At 32.5% G+C, this 22,511-nt stretch overlaps 1 protein-coding gene across 1 annotated transcript in view; it reads left to right on the top strand.

Annotated features, from left to right (window-relative positions):
- The window catches only part of LOC129226908 (uncharacterized), a 71,341-nt gene that overhangs the window by 6,401 nt on the left and 42,429 nt on the right, over positions 1-22,511 (top strand). Inside the window, exons 2-3 of the mRNA XM_054861537.1 lie at positions 20,848-21,053; positions 22,095-22,230. Of these exons, the coding sequence (XP_054717512.1) occupies positions 20,848-21,053; positions 22,095-22,230 (342 nt within the window). The remainder of the gene's footprint in view (positions 1-20,847; positions 21,054-22,094; positions 22,231-22,511) is intronic.

Here is a 22,511-nt window from a genome sequence, read left to right as displayed (position 1 = left end):
TTGCTCACCCCCGAATGAAAGTTGAGTTTTTTTTTTCGACTCGACCACACGTGGATAAGTGCCTAAGAACGTGTAGACCAGCGAAATATCCATTTTGATAATTCCCGAGTTAGTTACGAGTTTTCTCTTGACGTCTGTATGTACGTATGTATGTATGTGCGGATATGCGTTTTTATGTCACATAGTTCATGAACGGTATGTCCTAGAAAGTTGAAATTTGGTACGCAGACGTTGAAATTTGGTACGTAGACTCCTATTGGAGTCTAGTTGTGCACCTCCTCTTTTGGTTACATTCGGGTGTTTTTAAGGGGGTCTTTTGCCCCTTTTTGGGGGGAAATCATTGTTAATTTCGATGAAAACTCAACTGGTGTTACAATTTGGCGAACACTTGTCGATATATCACCAGTCTTTGGTCGCCAAGTTCTGTCGCCGGCTTGACTACAAATTTGGCGATTTTTTTTTTATTTTTTAAATTTGATTTTAATTTAGCCACTGTTTTTGATATTTATGGCGTACGCGGTTTTTTGGGGACCCTCGGGTGTGATGTGATGTTGGTGATATTTAGAGAGTAAACTATTGAATCTCATTAAAATTACCGATAATGAGAAAATTACATTAAATTGGAGTAAAAGGAAGTCATGAGAGGCACACATCAGCTCGTTTACATTTTAAATAATAGTGTAACTGAAAATTAGGGCTATAATAGGTACATCTTTCTTTTAAGGACTGCTGTTAAAAATTTTCCGTAGTGACAACATAATGCCGATTGAAGATTAAGAGTGGGATATTTTCTTGCCACTGTAAACATATTTCGGTCGTTTCTTGCTCCATCATTCAGTAGAGGAAATGATGGTTATACGGAATCTCTCTCTTACTTCCCTTTACATGATAAAGAAAGAATTGCATTTATACCTAAGAACGAATAGACACCTGAAATATCCATTTTGACGATCCCCGAGTTAATTACCGTTACCACGAGTTTTCTCGTGACGTCTGTGTGAATGTTCGCATGTACGTATCTACGTATCTCGCATAACTCGAAAACGATCTGCCGTATAAAGTTAAAATTTGGTATGTAGACTCTTAGTGGATTAGTTGTGCACCTCCCCTTTTGGTTGCATTCGGATGTCGCAAAAGGGCCTTTTACACTTTTTTGGGGAAAATCAGTGTTAATTGCAATGCAAACTCAAGTAATGTCATAATTTGGCGAATATTTGGTGTTTGGTCGCAAGCTTTGTTGCAACTTGGCGATATATCGCGAAGTTGGGGATAAAATTTTACAAAAAATTTTTATTTTTGGATCTGGTTTCTCATTTTGGCACTATTGGCGATATTTAGAGAATTATCTATTGAATCACGTTAAAATTGTCGACATTGGGAAAATTAATCTCTTAAAAACGCATTTTTGCATCGACAAACTAGGTGTGAAAATATTTAAATTGTTTCCTTGCTTACTCCAAGGTGCTCTTAGGGTAAAGTAGCCATATTCCGTCTTTTCTCTTTTCTCAAATGGATGCATACATAAAAGCACGCACCCACGTTTTCGAGTTATTAAAAAACATTTATTATTTAATAGATGTGAAAAGAAGTAGTGTGGTGTCTACAGTAGATTTTTTTTTTTTTTTTGATTTATCAGTGCAAGAAATTCCAAAATTTGTATTACTCTCCATTGTAATTTCTAACTTTAAAATCAAGTTATACACTATCAATTTCAACTTTAATCTTCTTTAAGCACTTAATGAGCAAAATTTGATTTTATGAAGAAAATAGAAATGGTGCCTGTGTCTTGAAGTACGGGTAATATGGACTGACTGTGGGTTTTCAATTGTGTTTTTTGTTAAATTTTTATATATTTATTTATTTATTGGATTTTTTACAACGAAAATAAATATATAGCAATATTTATAAGTAAAAAATAAATTTGTTTTAGAGAAAGGAACTATAAAATGATACATAGGAAATTTAATAGCAATCATGACAAACATAGCTGTCAGAGTCCACTCCAGCGTCTTCATTGGGAGCCTAGCGTGAACAAAACAGGCACTGTGTCCATTTCTTCCTACTTCAATCTATAACTCAAACATTTCCATCTTAGATTTGATATGTACGCCCCCTCCCTCCAAAGGAGACACTGGAACAGATTAAAGAATGAGCATCGCAACTGTAAATCCTATTAAGCCGATTCATACTGCGGCCATTTACCATTTGTTTGATAACAGAATAAAGATCAAGATTGGGATTTTTTTTTCTGGTCACTAGTGTAGAAACGAAGCATTTTTTTAGTTGCCACATTTTTTTAAACAAAAAACAAAATAAAATAAATAAATAAATAATAAATGACAAAGCAACAAACCGGCTTTTAAAGCGCTACTAAAACATAAAATTTTATCAGTTTTGATAAAAAGTAATGCAACTAATTGGTGACATTAACGTTAATGCGAGCAAGAACGTATTTAATTTTGCCGAGAAATGCTCTCTGACAACTTAAGATTATTGATAGCTCAGGAAAGGTTTGAGGAAGGTGGCGAATGGGATTAATATTCTTAGTCCCCACATTTTTCTCATTTAGTTGCCATGTGGCGAGTGGCGGCAACTAATTTTCATTTTTACTTTTCAAAGTTTTGAACACCCACGAAAAATAAAATTGGACTTTTCAATGCAAGTCGCCATGTTTCATCCCCCCATAAGTTTTTCGGTCTTTAATTAGCATGCTTCACGAACAACCAATCCAATATATATATATATATATATATATATATATATATATAGCGCCACCAACCAAGCCTGCAAAGGGTATTTAAATTTAAATACATTAAACGCAATTTGTTTTCCATTTAAAAAAAAAGCTTTAAAAAAAAAAAAAACTTTTACCAGAATTAAAAATGTTGTCCCATTTTCGTCCCAACCTCCAATGAACCTTCTGAAAGAGGTAATAATGAGTTTAAAACCTGAATATAATAATGATAAATACGGATTAATAAATAGTATTAAAGGAAAATATCACAGATTCTGCATTTTTTAACGAAATACTTATTTAACAAATGTAAGACTAATTTTTCAAGACTCCAAAACAGCTTCAAAAAGTTTTTTTCTTTTTTGTTCTTCGCCCTGAAGCACATTTTGTGTTTGCCACGAGCGCAACGCACTAATTTTTCTCCATGTTTTTCTTCTAAATCATTTTTGCCATTTTGGATATTCTGCAACAACGTTTTTATTCCTATCTTGGTAGGGAAGTAAACTAGGAACATCGTATTCGTCAAGATGGCGGCTTCCTGCTCTACGTGAATTGACCTGAAAGAAGCAAAACACTCAAGTCATTCAGTTTGCAGCTTACCCTGAACGAATGTGTCAAGTACAACTAAAAACTCATTTTAATAAATCCAAAAGCACATTTACAAATAATATTTATAATGATAAATCAAGTTTTCAAAAATCAAAATAAGTGCTCCCAAACAGTAATGCAGCGTATTAGACTCATGAAACTTCGACAAAAAAATGGTGTTCTTGACCGCAACCAGAAAAAATATCACCAATGGCGACACCTAGTGTCAGACCAGAGAAACTTAGGAGGATAAAATTGGCAAGGGGACGAAATATGCCTACTTTACCCTGCTAGTAGTTGAACTAACCACCATTGGACACTATAGTTCTGGCAAACCTAACCTGGCAGCATTCGGAAGTCTACCCAGATCCTAATCACAGCATTACGACGCTACCAGGTTAGGTTTACCGCAACTGTAGTAGGTATTCTCTAACTACAGATTGTGGACAGTACTGATAACTTATTATTATTACTAGTCGCCAAGATATTAAGGGGTTCCATATTAGGAACAGTTCCCAATAATAACTGTCAATTTGACTTAACTACGTTAATTTAAAATGCATGACTAATGCGTATCTTTCAGACACACAATTCAGGGGGATAACATATGTTTGAGTAAAAATGACAACAACGTGCATAAAGTACAAATAAAGTAATAAAATAGAGGTAAAACCTCTGCAAACAGTTGTTTCGGGGCTGTCATATGCAAGCCCCTTCATCAGTGCATAAAAAAAGAACGAAAAGTCCACACAATGTAGAACGAACGATCTGTTTGCAGAGGTTTTACCTCTATTTTATTACTTTATTTGTGCTTTATGCCCGTTGTAGTCATTTTTACTCATTTCATAGTACAAAGTTTTCGACTGCTTTTTTTTAATTAACATGTATTTGTAGCTTTGCACGGCCTGTTCTGATCATCATAATCTCTTTTCCTACCACTTCAATTAGCACAGATTCTGAAAAACGATTCACCTTTGAAAATAAATTAAATGTAGCAAACCTTCGCTCAAAAGCACCATTACGTTGGTGAAACTTATCACCAATATGACAGTTACAGCTCTATTTTGCTAGATTCAACCAATTTCTTGGTAAAACATTAAGGTTGTTTTTTAATAGTATATGTGTCATTTAATCAGCTCGCTAAAAATGCATAATTAAGTACTAATTTATCCTTGTTAAAATTTACTATGTTTTGAAATGCTAAAGGTCATAATTTCGGTTCTTTTGCATTATTAACAAAGAGAAACACATGATTAGCGAACAAAGAAGAATATATTTTTGCATACTGTCAAATATTTGTCTTTCTCTACTAATAACGATTTCTTTTAGCAATCAGAAGTGTCATTTATTTAAAAAAAATTAACTCTTCCATTTTTAACTTTATAAGCTTTACAATGTAAAAAATTTAAGCCTTTTTCTATTCCTAAAATAATGCTTTACTAACAAAATCTTAAACCGTTAAATTCTGACAAGGTTTTTCTTCAGAAATCCTCTGGGCGATTATTTTCCTTTTAATGTAATTTCAATTCTACGCTCGACTGTTTTTTATATAGTGCATTTCACATACTACGAAAAATAATAATAAAGCGAAAGAAGCACTGTTGAGATTAAAATTGTTTAAACGATAATGTTTTGCTTCCATAAGTCTCCTGCTGTCAAATTTTTACCTTGCTCATAACAAATTTTATTGCATCTGTAATGTTTTCACTCTTATGTTTTTCCTGAATCTTCGTAAAACATACACTTGTTTTGAGGGAATAATTTCCATTGAGAATTTCTTTCAGTTAAAATGTCCTTTAAGTAATTTTTGAACGCAGAGAATAGGCATTGCTCTATCCCCACCCCATTGTTTTCTGAATCCGAAAGGACAGTTAAGCTCACAATTTCTAAGAACCAACAATTTAAATAAAATAATAAGAAAAAACCTTACTGGTGACACTTGTAATGTAATGAAGATGCTCATAACATTTTCAATGCAGCCGAACCCGCTTAATTGAATAGGCATTTTTTCACGAAAAAATATTCCAATAAGCGGGATATTCCATTATCTGGGACCAAAATAACACATTGCATTGTTTTGGTGTACTGAAAATGTATTATATTAAACGGAATATTCTTTTAAACGATATTCTAATAAGCAGGCTCCACTGTAATGGGGTTGTTTCCTTCAGCCAAAAGTACTACTTTTAGTCACTGATATTGATAGAATGAGTAAAAGAAATAACATAGACCCAGAAAATACTTTCATTTTCCCAACAGTTATTTTTTAATTATTTTTTTTAAATGTCCGATTTTGAAAACAAGGCGTGGTCTTTATGACGTCACAAATGATGCAAATTGGCGCATCTTTCTACCACGTTTCCACGTTATGATAATCAAGCAGCGAATTAAATATTGCGCTCTACGCTTGCTATCAACCATATCGTTGCCAATACACGTGAGTAAAGATGCGAATTAAATCTTTTTCTCCGTGAATGGCAACATTGAATGGCATTTCATCATTTGTGATGTCACACGACAGAAACGTAAACAATAAAAGCGCACCGATTTAAGTATTTTTTTAAAAATATTAAACTTGGACAAATTATTTAAAAAAATGTCAGATCCTATGTTTTTAAGCAAGCTCTTTCAGAAAAAAATTCTTTTAAAATTTTGGAAACGACCCCATTCTTAAGAGCAGTTATTCTAGTTGTATAAGACTCATATGATACGTTGTGTGATACTAACGAATATGGAGATAAGCAATATGCGTTGTGATTAATCTGGTAAGAATTTAAGGTTAGATAGAAAAGGATAAATGTTAGGGTGGAGTGAAAAAAATCAAAATCTGAGAAGCGCTAAGTAATAGTACGCAAAAGTTGCTGGCATTTCCATTGGCTCAAAGCATTTTTGTAATCTCTACTAATTTCCGTTCATTTAATCTAGAACAGTATTTTATTAGTATACCGCACATATTTAACCGTAGTTCTCATAAAATTTTACAAAAGAATTTGAGGCGAAAAAATATGTGTAAAATAAAGATGCGTTTTCATTAAATAAGCAAACTAATGACATCCATAAGCGAAGGTTTTCCTGGATTAATAAAGATTTTGCGTAGTGAAAAAAGATAATAAAAGATAGAGGTGTTTTAAAAATATTAAAAAGTTACCATAACGTTATCTAGAAGTTTCTTTAGTTAATTAAAATTTGGAACCCGTTTCGTAATTTCAGCAATAATTTACGGTTGAAAAAGCTTCTGCAGCAGAAGTATGGTATTTCCTTTTTTATCAGTTTCTGACGCCGCGCCGGGTTCTTGTAATTTCCCAATGTTTAAAATGAAATTAAGGTTTCTCCCCAACATTAATATTGTTCTAGAAAAATACGTTCGGAATTAAAGTTTTTTGTTTTTTAATGTTCCAAATGGTAGAAGTGTTTGAGATTTTGTCTTTTTGAGTAGGTTATTAATGAAAAATTTCTTAAATCGAAATAAAAGAAAAGTATTAAACTGTTAATAGCAAACTATTTGAATTTCCTTGAAAAAAAGGAAGATTTAAACATGAAGTCTCTTCCTTGTTGGTTTAATGTATTTAGGTTTCAGAAAAGTTTGCGTAGGAACATTTTTGGGTCATAGTAAGAAAGATTTAAAAAGAAAAAGAGATCGAAGAAGAAGAGTGTTTTGCTGTTTTTACTTTGGATTTTAACCCAAACGACACATTGTCTTACCCATTTTCTTTTAATTGAACTTACCGAGCACAAAGTCTCCATAGTTTTTTGTTGGATACACGCAATAAGAACGTGAACGTTGAGTACTGTAATTAAGACGATTGTGTTGCTTCAAAAATGTGTCTGCAAATAAAACTTCTGCCACTAAAACGATACAAAATACTTAAAAAGTAAACGAAAGTATTTCTCTCTCTCTCTCTCTATCCGGTGTTTTTTCTCTCTTCTATATCCAAAGCATAAAGAAGAAAGTCCTGGATTGGTGAAGTTTTCCGAATTTTGAATTCTTAAGCGGTTTGAAGAATTAAGATTTACTCAACACAACTAGCACAGCCAGAATTTAAATTCTGCTGGAAGGTGCTTGGTCATAACAGTCCTTACATCTAAACAAACTATCGGATGGACAATCGGAACATACGGTTTATAAGAGTATTTACTTTTCAAACGCAAAATCCGACCACCAACTTCATCAACGGATGTTTGAAACTAAGATTCTTCACAAAATAAAACACTTTCTCAGTCTTGTTGTCCCCAGATGATCCTCTATTTACATCAGGACACTCGTGCACTAAAATGGCACTAAAGATCCCACTCCAGATTTAACTTAGGAGCAAAAAGACGGAGTAAAAGAATATAACACAACGTAATTAAGAACAACTTTGCAAGAAAGCTTCATACTCGTGTTTCGGGGTTATAAAGAACCCTTTTTTCAAAACTAAAGAAAAAGAGGGTCTTTGTTATCCGAAGCACTTGCATTCAAATTTGTGCCTAATGACGTTGTATATTCTTTTCTTTTTCAAGCATGTGAATTTTAGTACAATTACTGTGTTAATTCATCCTAGTTATAACTGATAGTGCTGAATTTTTCGACATGGGGTAATATTAGAAGATACAACGATTAATCAGTTTTTTTCATGGAAATATGTAAATGTTCATAAATAGTTCCATACTAAAATGCTCCAATGAATTTTAAATATTTTGACTTATTTCTGTTAAACGATCAAGCGTTTTAAACTGCTAACGCATTCTACAGAGACTGTCAAATAAACGTATCTTCCACAATATTTAAAAGTGACTTAATTTAATCAAGCAATAAAATCTGTACCATTTCATACAAATTATTTCCTACAATTCCAGTATATGTTCTTAAAATGCTTCGAGTTTCATCAGAATTCTTGGCTATCTGAACCGTGACTAATCCTTTCCATTAGAGGTAGACAAACTCAACATTTGGATAGCACAAGCTCCGTTAAATCTGCCATGCATTGGAGTGAAGTGGTTTCAGCTCTCTCAATCGGTTCGAATAAGTTTAATACAGCAGATTAGATTTATCCGATTTGAAGGGCTTCTATGATGAGCACTTGAACTTTCAAGGAAAACCTTGCGAGTTGAAACGATAATAGAGAAGTTGATAAGGTCTCTGTTTTGTGATCAAATAGCGGATATCGGTCTCCCGTAACAGATGTTGGAACGAAATGGGTTTCCATTAGTACATAATGTGCCCTGCTAGCATTTATAAACTCCAGAGCCTTATGTGAGTAACGAAGATCATTCTGGGTCTCAGAAGTAAATAGATGTAAACGCACAGTAAATCTATCAAAGAGGGATACTTAAGCGGACTATGGAATGTTCTCATTGCTGTTATTTTATTCAGTAGAAATCAAAAGTTTTAGAAGGTAAAACAAATTTATTTTGACTTAGAACGAAAACGGCAAAGAGTGTTTAGTGCACCACTGTATTTTCCGAGGGAAAAAACGCGTGTCATTTTAAGAATGCGAAAAAGGTTTATTAACTAAATACAATGTAAAGAGTTAAAAAAAAACACCAAATTCTGGTCGAATAAAATATTTGTGAGCGAGATGTCCCTATCCCATCAGTTGCAAACGTGCAAAAAGGGCATCTTTTTCCGTAGATTGTTAAGGCGGTGTTATTTAGTGAAAACCGTTAAGGTCATTTTTTTTTAAATCCTAACAGTTTATGCAAGATGTGGTTGCAAAAAAATAAGTGTAAAATCTAGCATTGCTTGCTTAAACTGCCGGGATTAACAAAAAAAAAAAAGACCGTATCGGTTTATTACCAAATAACACCGCCTTAACAATCTACGGTAAAAGATGCCCTTTTTGCATGTTTGAGAATTTTTTTATCAGTAATTTTATCATTTATCCTTCTCGCACAAGGGTACACGTTTATTTCTTACATGCGTTAAGGTCTTTTGGATGCTTAGTTGACGTAAATGACATAACAGAGTCTATTTATTTGAAAACAAGTGATTAATATGTGTTTTTCGCAGAGTTCCGAAAATGAAAAAATGGAAAAAAGTAGATACACTGCAAATAATCGGTACACATTTGAAACTCTTTAAGTGTTCCAGTTTCCTGAATATGTACTAAAATGTATTTCGAACGTGTTGTGTACAAAGAAATGAAGCTGAAATGTTTTACTAATCCGTTCCGTTTTAAAGAAAACGTTCCAAAAGTGCACCGAATGTGTTTTGCTCGGAATCTCTATTCAGCCGAAGTTTGGGAATACACTTGAGAACACATAGCGCGCAGATTTGAGAGTGCTTGTGAAATCACTGCTTTCTTAGCTACGCCATGTTTGTAAACAATCTGGATCGGCCGCAATCATTTTCGTGATATTTTTGAATGCTCAAAAGGTACGCCACTTTCCTTTTTTATGTTCTTTACAGATAATTTTTGTATTTGTACATTTACTGAGCTTCATATGTTTGTTTTAAATAAACTAATAATTTACCATACCGCTTAAGTTTTGAAATAAAATGAAATCCTGTGTTTTAAAACTGTGTGGTTACGTTAAGAATAACGTGTTACGATTCTAATTTTGAAACTTGACGATTGATTTAGGGCTCCTGTCCTTATCTTTCGATTTAGAATTTTTTAAGAGCATCGGAATTAGAGGTTTAAACAAGGGCTCCTAAACTACGGGTTATGACCCAAAAACATTTCTAATGAAGGTCGAAGGGCATTTCTTACGTTGTTCAATTTCAATCTTAAAAAAAAGCATCTCTTTCATCTAAATGCTTTTTATAAGTTCTGTCATCTACTTTTTGTTTTTACAAATAGTTCAGGTGATTTTATTTTTCTGGTTAGAAATTTTTTGATACGTTAGTATTTTTGCTTGTAAACATCCCATAAGATCGAACATCTTGTGCACAACTTTTTGGTTTAACAAACCGAAAAGGAATGAATCGCTGGAGGTTATGCGGCTTAGATTAGGTTAAACTTGAATATGATCAAAATCTACCGCAATAGTATGAATGAGATTCGAACCTAGATCAAGAGACCAAGATTCTTCTAAGTAATGATGTTTGACAAAATATATTGTCTAATGTTTCATATCAATCAAATTTATCTTGAATTTTGAGGATAAAATATTGCGTACCATTTAGCATCTCATTTATGGATAATTAATTTTATTATCTGTTGCAGTTAAAAAAATCATGAAATTTGAGTTTCATGATCGATGTTTTGCAGAAATGCCAAGCAAAGTATTGTTCGAATGAATAATCTGAGTTCAAAACATTAGCTAAAAATCTAATTAAGTATCTTAGTCAAATTTTTGAAATTATTAAAGCAATGAGAGCAAACAGGAAGCCTTATATAAATGTGTGTTTTGAGTACGTACAATACATGTATGGGGTCTTGTGTTCTTAAAAATGGGGTCATGACACAAAAATAGTTAAAACCGCTAGTTCAGAAAAAAAATACTTAATAGTTTTTTCTTTAATCCCCCTTTTTAATTTGCCGTGTGATAAAAAACATGTGAATAAAACATTTCACCCTTTATTTCTTTGAAAAAAAAAAAAAAAAAAAACCGTTAGTTCTTTGTAAACAGGTACAACCTGATAACGTAAACACAAAAACATTTTTTCTTTTTGAACCATAAAAAGTTCCATGAAAGACTTAGTAAAAATTGTTGGATAACTAAACGTGATGTCTGTTGCAGTGTAAAAACTATTTCAATTGTAATTTAGTTGTTATATGTTCTATCACATTGAGAGATAGTTTAAGGGTGACCACAGACTGAGGAAACAGGAAATATCAGACCTTTTTCTGAGAAAAATACCGAATTCAATATTAGTAACGCAAGTTTAAGCCATTTTTACAGTTCTGGTAAGGGCGTAGGGAGATCTCCCTCGGAGATTTATCTAGTCTAAAATATGTTTAAGCTGTCTTTGATTATGTAAAGATGGGGAAAAGTATGAGAGGGGGGAAGGATACCTCTAGGAAAAAATGTAAGAATGCAGTTTTAAAACTGTACATTTAGGGCATTTTTAAGGAACTTTGAGTTTTATGTTCCGGGGTTCATTTCAGCGGAAAATATTTTGAAGCTAAAGTGCTAAAAACATTTTTGTAAGGTAACTTGAGGAATAAGGGTATTATTAACCACTATATTTTGAAATTTTTTTTTAAAAGTATAGTTCAAAGTTATCTTTGGTGATGTTAGAGAAAGGAAACTCTGGTTGGAGGGGGGGAGGGGGGTTGGTATCCGGAAAATTGTAAAAACTGATGCGTCTAAAACATTTTAGCTATCTTTGATGATGTAAAGAGAAAAGGAGGAAGACAGGTATATAGGGGCTTTTTTCGGAAAAATTATTATTATTGAAAAAATAGTAGGGGAATGTGGGGTAAAGTGAAATTGCTAAGCTGGCTAGATTTTTTTAATGAACAAATTGGAAATTTTTTTTGAAAATTACACTTTACAAAGAAAGAACATTAAAAAAAAAGTGGAAATTTTTCCCTTTATTTTTTTCATAGAAAGAGTGAAAAATAAAATATTTTTCTGAATGAAAAATATTCTATTCACTCATAAAAAATGTATTTGTTCAAATAAATGATTAAAAGAAGGGTAGAATGAATAATAAAAAGATAATGAAACAATGAACGAATACTTAAATAAAATACGTAATACATGAAGAAAAATAAATGACCGTATAAAATAGTGAATGAATAAGAAAATGGGTGAAGGCATGAATAAATAAGTGAATTGATGAATGAAGAAATGTAAATAAATTAATAAATGAATCCGTAAGTGATTTTGTAAATAACACTGCGCGGCAAAAAAAAAAAAAAAAAAAACCTTTCAAAATGCTTTTGACATTTTGTCGGCTGATTCTTATGTAGAATGACCCCCTGAATCTGAATATGACCTCTGTTCCCCCCCCCCCCTATACCTACCAATTTTTTTTAAAGGACCCCCAAGTTTTTTTCAATTTTCTTTAGTTTTAGAGCAATTAATTTTTTTTTGGAGGTGAAAGGAGCTTTATATTAACGGCTAACATTGTTTTGGTGGGCAAGACAGGTTCAAATTTCAAGATCATGGACACCGATCGCAAAAAGGGGAACTTGGGGGGGAGTATAACCTCTCTTTTTATTCGGGGGGGGGGGCAAGTTTTTTTTCTGCTATATATGCACAAGATTTAGAACTTTGCACACCTCTAGTCATTCGGAATAATGTTTACGGTTATTGTAATGCTCATTTTCCCCTCAAAATTTAAAACAATAAATGGCTCTGAATCAGGGGAGGGGGGAGGTTCTAAAAAGGGGGCGTGATGGGGGAAAGACGGTCGTATTTTTAAACAAGGAGTCATTTTATATAAGAATCAACCAGAAGAATATCTATTTGAATGAAGACATGCGATTCAACTCGTATGCAACGTGCGACATTCATGAGACAGTTTTTTTTTTTTTAAATTTTTTTTACATCGCGAAAAATTTTTTGGACATAGGAGTCATAGAAGAGAGTCTTATACTCTCATTCTACACCGAAATGTTTTTTACAAACATCTTTTTTAAAAAAGCAGAATAAAAAGATCGTTTTTCGTGATTTTTCTAATATTGGGGGGGGGGGGTATACACCCTAAGTCCCCCCTTTTTTGCGATGGGTGTCCATGATCTTGAACTTTGAACCTCTCTTGCCCACCAAAACTATGTTAGCAATTAATATAAGCTCCTTTCACCTCCAAAAAAAAAAAAAAAAACTCTAAAACTAAGGAAAATTGAAAAAAACTTGGGGAGCCTTTAAAAAAAATTGGTACGTATAGGGGGAAAACGGAGGTCATATTCGGATTCAGGGGGTCATTTAACATAAGAATCAGCCGACGAAATGTCAGAAACATTTTGAAGTTTTTTTTTTTTCCTTTTTGCCGATTGAGTGAGTAAACGAAATAAACTATTTCACTTTGTTCCATTCACCTTGCCAATATTAGAAATACAAGTAAGCTTAAAATTAACTGAAAAAAGTAAAAAATACCGCATTAAATATTAGAAGGTCTCACTTAATATTTAAAATGTTAGTAACAATAACTTTATCATTTTATTCTTACAAAAATAATTTTTGACTTACATCAAAATATTACAATATGAATGTCCTTTTTTGAAAATTGCCATTATTATCATTAATTTTAAGCTTCATATGTATTTTTTTCCTGACTGGAATAGAGTACATGTGCTACTATATAGTTAAAATATTACGAGATTGTTGGCAGTAAAAGTAATTATTTCACCGTTTCACTTTGCCACACATTTCCCGTACAGCCTACAAATAAATGTATAACGTATTGCTTGTGTTCTCGTAATTAAGCGTATGTTTGTAAAAAAAAAAAAAAGGCTTTTTCTTATTTTTTTTAGGTCATGGTTTACCCGGTTGTAGAAGAATGATAGTTTCAAGCATTGTTATGTAAATTTTTTAATGTGTATCTATGAAGTTAAATAAATTCATTTTAAACATATTGTGTTTAATGACTACATAAGTTTGATAAACTCAGTTCAGTGTTATGTGAGTAAGTTTGAAACATAAATCCCATGCGTATTTTAAATTTAGCTGCATTAGTTAATGAACTTGATATTAACTGTCTGATTGAGTTAGACCTGAATGTATGGCATTTAGTTGCCATTTGAAGTTTAAATGCCATACGATAGAAGCTAAAAAGAGTACTCAACCAGTCACGTCTTAAGAACCGAAACGGCCACACAATTTTTGCACCAATGAATTTTCATACACAAATCATTTCTATTTTGAAGCAATTCGTTTGCAATGTAATAACAATCCCAACCTTAGTATTACATGTTGTCTTTCAATCAGTAATAAAAGCCATTATTAATTTCAGGATCCAAACCGCACCCCTTAAAAACAAGAACAAACCTGGAAGTTTATACAAAAGATTGTACTCACCTTTGGCGGGGGGGGGGGGGGGGGGGGGGTAGGGTGTAGAAGAAAGGCAAATGAATGCAATTTCAGTTAGATCTCATACGGTAATACCTTTTCCACAGCTCATGTTTTAATGTATTACATTTTTTCCTCATTCAAGAAATAAATAAATATTTTGAATAAAGTGGCTACTAATGGTAAAAAAAGGGCTACTAAACTGAAAGTGTATGCCAGCCACTGACGACTAAGTAATTTTTTATTCATTTTGTTTTTCGCGAACACTTTTCTTCCTTATGCAAGGAACTAAAACTAAAAATAATTAATTGATAATTGTCAGTGCCGGATATACGATTTTTCCGAACTAGGGCAAATCTTGAAACTGATGCTCCTACTCATTCTCCTTCATGTTTTATATTGAGTTTCAACGACCCCCCCCCCCCTCACGGAAATAGAACAAATTTGTTGTCCCCCAAAAATTGTCTCACGGGGACAAGGATCCCAACTCCCCCCTTCGCCCCCAGATCCAGCACTCATCGTTTTAGTTAATATTCAAGGAAATAATTAGTCATTAAAGAATTCCACTGCACTTACATTTTTAAAAGAACACAACTAATGTTTAAGGTCATTGATCAGATACCAAGCAATAGATCACTGAATAGCAAAATAGCACGAATTCAAACAATGAAGGCAAATTTATTTTGATCTTGAGAAATTAAAATTTTTGAAAATGAAATTTATGAAGCAACAAACTGAAGTTATTTGAGCCTTTGCTTGTACACTTTGATTACTTTTTACAGTATGGATTAGCTTTGAAAACTAAAATATGGAAATTAATATTTTAAATGTATGCAGTTTCTGTACTAAATAATATTGTGCACTACATTTTCCTGCAACCTTTTTATTGGTAAATATTGTTCTTGTGCAATTCAGCTTTAAGATAGCCAATTATCTTGGAAATATCATTGTATTTTAAATTTTCATAGTAGCTATGCTGACTAATAATTAGATTCATCCAATGCCTAAACCATCATCAGCCTGCAGTCTCAAAATAAACACGAATTTAGTGCATATTTATAATTTCTAAAAGCTACTTTGTGCGATAGGTATCCTCGGATGATATTAGTGCGAAGAAATTGTTCTAAAACGCATTCTAGAAACTACCTGTATGTGTGCCACAAAATGTTCAATGAAGTATTCAAAAACGTGTCTTTAAAGCGATCCTATAAGTGCTTAAAAAGTGCGCTAAAAAGAATGCTGAACTAAATATATGTTCCGAACTGTGTTTCTAGAAGTGTTTTGGAAACTGACCCCAGAAAGTGTTCTAAAAAAGGGGACAAGTGTACGTGTTCAAAAAATGTTTTAAAAAGTGATCTTACAACGGTTCTAATAAATGTTCCGAAATAAGTTTTCTAAAAAAGGAGACAAGTGTCCGTGTGAAAAAAGTGTTCAAAAAGTGTTTGATTATTTGCAGTGTAGTTTTCAAAATCTCACGAATTTGGAAATACGTTGCTTCTGCACCTATTACAGTTATACCAAAAACAAAGCCAAATTTTTAAAGGTAATTTTGTGCTCTTTAATTTAACAACTGATGACTTTGATCTCAAGAAAAAATATTGTAAGATATAAGACGAAAGCTGAATAAACGAAATCCAAGATAAACCGAAAAAATGGAATTCCAAGATAGTGGCAACAGCTCCCCTCAAAACCCCTCTACCACCGGCAACTTTTAGTATATTTGTTAGAAGACCCTTTTGTACATGTGTACCAATTTTTGTAACTGAACGTCTATTTTTTACCCTTATTTTGTGTCTTCGTTTGGACTATGGTGGAAAGGAAAAAAAAAGGAATGAAAAGAACTCATGCGCATATTTTTGTCTTTCTTCATTACTCGCCTTCTTCCTCCCCCACCTGCCTTCTAATTTCAAGAAATAAAATCCTCCTAGTAAGCTGCACTACTTCAAACCTAAAAAAGGAAAGAATCACATCAAATAAATTCTCGAGGGGCTCCAAAAATAGAAAAGAGCGAAAAAATGGTCAGTTTTCGGAAAATTCACTAATTTTGAAATTTAATTTCTCGTCAATTATTATAGATACAGTCAAAGTAAAAAAGTTTTTTGAAGATAATTTTACATTCTTTAATTCGTCAACTAACAACTTTGTTTGCAAGTAAATAGTTTTTGAGATGTAAGACAAAAATTGAAAACACTCATTTTAATTTCAAGATGGTCGTGCGAGCTCCTTCCCTACTACCAGGGACTTAAAGTACTATCACCTGCTTTCCAGTTTCAAGAAATCAAATCACCATAACGACCTTCATTACTTTAGACTGAAAAGAGAAAAGAATCACATCAAATCAATCACTGAGGAGGCTCCAAAAGTAGGAAAAACCGAAAAAATGGTTAGTTTTTCAAAAATTCACTAACTTTGAAATTTAATGTCTCGGAAACTTTTACAGCTACAATAAAAAATGAACAAAGCTTTTTAAAGATAATTTTACGCTCTTTAATTCATCAATTGACAATTTCGTTCGCAAGCAAATAGTTTTTGAGATATAAGAAAAAAACTGAAAAAACACACCTAATATAAAATCCTAGGTGGCGCTGCGAGCTCCCCACCTACCACCGGGGACTTTTAATATGTTCATCAGGAGCCCTTCCCGTACGTGTGTGCCAATTTTCAAAACTACATGTTTTTTTGTTTTTTTTTTTAAACCGTTCATTGACTATACTAGAGCCGCTGTATAGATAGGCTGACGCATCAGTTTAAGTTTAGCCATTTTGGATCGGATTTTTCATTGTTGCACTGCTTGGGTTACCACAGCAAAGTTTCGGATTTCACTAAATTTGCAGAAAATAATATTTTACTTTATAAACAATTCATGTGCAGCTAATAATCGCTCGCAGTGAACAATAACTAAATGCGATAACTCACCAAAAAAGACAACCACTCAAACACGCGGCAGCAGATGTTTCTCACTTCGATTTTAGTATGACTAAAACTTTTAAAGGACAGCCCGAAATGCATTGAAAATTCAATCTGTTCGAAACACGGATTGCTATCGTCTATCTGCACTACTCGGTTTTAAAAACTAATTTCCTCGAAACGAATTTCGCTTTATTTCGTTTAAATATTTTTTGAAGTATTAATATTTGGTGGCTCTACATGACTTGTAATGCCCAAGGCTAAGAGAAAACCTAAAATACACGTAAAGTTTTTGGCGGTTCATATGCTAACATCCCTCAACATTCAGTTCGCCATCGTGATTTAGACACACGGCAGTGTGTCAGCCAAGTTCGGAAATCAGGCGACACATCTGCCAGTGTGTATCTTACACGAACGATTTCAAGCTACTTTTGACCCCCTCATTTCTCAAAAACTATTAAATCTACGTGCTTAAAATTTTCTATGTCTAATAAAGCTGCATAGTAGACCTATAATCCTAAATTTCATGAGTGTACCTCTTATAGTTATGGAATTATTAAGATCTGAAAAGTGTCCTGACTCGTTCACTCATCAAAATGTTTACGAACTTCCAAGTGTCTCACATACTTGAAATTTGGCATAAAGATAGATTTTCATGCATATGTAAAGGGAAAAATCTAAAAAGTCAAAAAATCTACATTAAGGGGGTCCGGGACACATTTTGAAAATTTTTTTATTACGTACTTTAGAGTTTTGAAATTTTTTGAACTGATTCATCATTTATTTAATAAGCAAAATCATAACATAAATATGAAAAAAAAATATTTTTTTATTTAAATTTAATTAGTTTTTTTCAAAAAAATGGGGTTGCTTTAAATTGCTATAACTCAAAATATTGTTGGTCAATTTTCATTTTTTTTTCAAAAAAGTATGCACAAATATCTAAGCTTTAATTTTTATTCGGCGATTTTAAAAATATTGATTCAATAAAAAATAAAAAATATTTGAAGAAAAATTTCGAAAAATTCGAAGATACTTTTTTTTAAAAAAATCATAATTTTTGAAGTAAACATTTTTTTCAAATTCGCCGAATAAAAATTAAAGTAAATTGCTTGAAAAAGATATGCTCCAAGTTTCATTACTTTATCTCTATCGGTTCCTGACTTATAAGAGTTTGAATGCAAGAAATCGGGAAAAATTGCATCATGGAGAAAAACGCGTTTAAAGTTTTAAAGTTATGTACACAATCGTTAGATGCATGCAACAAAAATAACTATAACTTTCGTTCTATTTAAGGTAGAAACAAGATTCAAACGTCCTCTTAAGCAGAAAAAAACGGAGCAATTTTTCAAATTATAAAAAAAAATTGCAAAATTTGAGGATTTTTGTGTCCCGGACCCCCTTAAAGTAGCAAAACATTACGCTTTTTTTTATGAGCATCACGGCGTAATCACTTTACCGCGCGATTGCAAAATATTTCGCCAAATAAATCAAAGCAAAAGGGCTCGTCAAACTTTGCCAAAACAAGGTTGTTGATGTTTTAAATTAACAATTAAATTTCTAACCAAAATGGGGCTTTAGACGATACTTTAAATTCCGCTAAAATGAAAAATGATTCATCAAATAATTAAAATTGCAAATCTAGAGCTAAGCTTTTAAAATCAAAAACAACCAGCTTTAAAATTTATAAAATCTTTAGTTCTCAATTAAATGCAAAATTTTACAGGAGGAGCAAAAATGGCGGCAATAATTTCAACAATTGAGAAATATTTTCGCCAATTCTGCATATTTTACGATCTACGTTTTGATTATCCCCCTGAACAATAAATTCCAGACAGATTTTGAGATGAGTCAGCAATTTTCTTAATTGTTGACAAATCTGAGGACGTCAAAGACCAAGAACTAATGTACTTTGGCCTTGCTGATAAATGGGAAAAACAGACGATTACTGCCTAAAATTGGCGATCGTACCAAGTCCCCAGCTATCGAAATATCTTCAAAACTTCTAATAAAGAGAAACCGCAAACCAGTGAACGGTAAAAGCAGGGGAAAAAAAGGAAATCATATAGTTCTATACGCTTTTGCATTTATAATCGTCTGAATTAGAACATAACCTTTGATTTAGCTTTTCAAAAAGTAATGATATCCTAACAAAACATAAATGTAAAAAAGAAGCCAAGTTCGGTCGAAATGAGGTTCGAGGTAGACGGTGTCCCCGACAAAAAATAGTTCAGTTCCATAGCAGTTCCACATAGATGTTGGATTTTCCCATGTTCTTCAATTCATTTAGAAAACAATTTTTTACTTTCTTTGATATTGGATTTAAAACTTGGCAAGTTTGAAAAAAAATAGCGATGACTAGAACTTGCCGCAAGTTTAAAATCCATTATCAAAGAAAGTAAAAAAAATGTTTTCTAAATGAATTGAAGAACATGGGGAAAATCCAACATCTATGTGGAACTGCTATGGAACTTGGTAACAGTTTAGATCTGAACTATTTTTTGTCGGGGGCACCGTCTACCTCGAACCTCATTTCAACCGAACATGGCTTCTTTTTCACATTTATGTTTTGTTAGGATTCTTTTTTCTCTTACGTATTCCCATCTCCCAGAATTCAGTTAGGAAAGAATCTTGAATTATTTTTCCATTGCTTAGCAAGATAATCGGTGTTTGTTTTTATGCATATAAGAATAAAACAGCACGAAACATAAACTGGTAGAAAAGACATACTATTGGTTTTAAAAATCAGTATTAATATATATATGCATAATTTATAGCCTATGTCACTCAGTAAGAATGCACCTTTTATGTAGTGAAAGAATTTTTCAAATAGTTGCAATGGTTCCAGAGATTACTTCGAACATATAAACACACAAAAATCCTCTCTCTCTTTATAATATTACTGTATAGATTATTTTATTTTAAAAATTTATTTGTATTTTAATAGCTGTTTAAGAGTTTAGTGTTTTTTATACTTACATCAAATAAAAAAGACAAAAGATTTTCAATTCAATTAAAAATTTAAGTTTAAAATAATTTTTAGATTCATTATCATATTATGTATGAAGCTTAAGCGCAATATATAGGAATAATCTTTAAATTTAATTGTATTATGTAGTCTTATAAGTTTTTTTCTTGTGTATTCAGCGATGACAATACGCTGCGAAACTCTAAAATTTCACAGTGAGCAGAGTTATATAGGTCGATTTTTTTTTTTTTGTAATGACACACTTTCTGTACAATATAGGTAACCCTGTCTGACCCAATATCGGTAACAAACCCTTCGAATTGGTATATATGTATATGTTTCATGTTAAACAGTTTTTCGTTGAAGTATGATGCTTGTCCTGCATTTTTCAATCTTGTTCATATGTGTTCAAGGCTTCATCACATGTGACACTATAGGGGCACATGTGAACAATTGAAGAAATCAAAAAAAAAAAAAAAAAATCCATAAAGTAAAGAAATAATTTTATAAAAAATCTGAAAAAAATCCATGGCCCAAAGAAAATACTACTCAAACATGGAGACAACTTTACTCTGAGAAATTGAAAATATTTTTTGAAAAATAAAGAAATTAAAAAAAAAATGTTCACATGTGCCTCCTTTTCTCCTATCTATTTTTGATTGGAGTCAACTGCATAAGCAAAATATTTTACCATTTCACTTTGTTCGCATTCCCCTCTTCCAAAGATCTGTTTGCTGAAAGCTTTTATATTCCCCCTTTTTTTTAGATCTAATGTGCCTCAAACTCCGAGAGCTTGCTATCCCAGCAGTAGTGATACGAGGAGCAGCCGTTTGGCTTAACTGTACATACGATTTGGAAAACGAAAAACTATATTCAATTAAATGGCATAAGAACAATGTGGAATTCTACAGATATCTGCCAGAGGACAAACCTCCAGGACAATTGTACGAACTCCAGGGAATACACATTGACGTAGGTTGCTCATACTTTGTCATTGTTTATCTGATACTTTTTATTTTTAACCAACATTCTGTAAATAATATATATATATATATATATATATATATATATATATATATATATATATATATATATATATATATATATATTGAATAAAGATTTAAAAACACAGAAGAAAAATTTCCATATTTTGTAAGAATAATGCTCAAAAACAAAGATTAATATCATCGGTTCAGATAATACTTTATGAAAGTATGGGAAACTATGGTCTTGAGGAGTAGGAATATACGTGCAAATCGATGAAATGGCAGTAGATAGTAGTACTGATTTAAAAAAAAATCAATTCTGACGTCTTGAATTCAAATTATGTTTTTCGCAGTCACAAATTGCGATAGAACCCTACTCGTCGGGTTTCTTTCTTCTACAAATGGAATGCAATATTAATAGCAAGATTCGTCATACTATGACTGGCGATTTTCTAGAAAAGGTAATACGAGGCATATTCATAAAAAAAGAAGTGGTGATTTGGATGAGGTAATAAAGATTAAAGATTTTATGGCCGATATCCAACAGTACACTTATCATAAAGACTATTTACAGCGTATAATGTTGGATATTTTTATTTCTTATCAAGCTTAAGTGTTGGGAAGTAGAAGTCCGGAAATTTTGTATTTAGAGGATGTTTTGCTGTTTAAGTTCATCTAAGATAGATGTTTTTCCTGAAAAAACGTAATTTCACCCTTTGTAACAATGACGGTGAAAATTTCACTTTCTAAATAAATATTAAAAACAACCGTAGTCATGGTAATTTGAAAAATCAGAACAACTTCAACTTTGATCAAGTGAGGATAGTTAGCAATTCGTAATTTCTCAAAAACAGTCCTTGACTTAAGATGTAATGAAAGGTAATGATAACCGAATCAATCGCATTCGTATCCTCTGTAGCAGAACGTCTTAGAAGTCCCCCATATGTAAAACCGCTTGATTACACCATTGTGATATTTTGGGTCTCCAGTGTGATGAGTTTTTTTTATATATTTATTTTTTTTCCAGCTGAGACGCACTGACCGAGGGAATTTATTTATGCCTTTCACAGAAGTGTCCTCGGAAGGTATTTACAGATGCGAAGTATCAACAGACGCTCCTACATTCCAAACCGTTAAGGGAGAGCGAGAAATGAGGATATACGGTAAGTCATTTACAGGTTTCCCTAAAAAAAATGCTCTTTTCAAAGACTTGTTTGAAATTTTGCATGTAGTTAATAGTTTGCTGATCAATAGAAACCTACTTTTAAAGAGATATGTTGGAATGAAATAAGTGTTTACTATATGTAGTACAGTCGACTCCCGCTACAACGCGATTTGACTTACGCGAAATGGCTATAACGCGATTTTTCACCAGTAAGGAATTTTAGACCTAACGCAAATTTCTCGCCAGCAACACGAAAATTTTCGGAAGGGAAAACGGGTA

This window comes from Uloborus diversus, chromosome 7 (genome assembly GCF_026930045.1).
Source record: "Uloborus diversus isolate 005 chromosome 7, Udiv.v.3.1, whole genome shotgun sequence".
Classification (NCBI taxonomy): domain Eukaryota; kingdom Metazoa; phylum Arthropoda; class Arachnida; order Araneae; family Uloboridae; genus Uloborus; species Uloborus diversus.
Note: the sequence above shows the minus strand (reverse complement) of the source record. Positions and strands in the feature narration are given on the sequence as shown.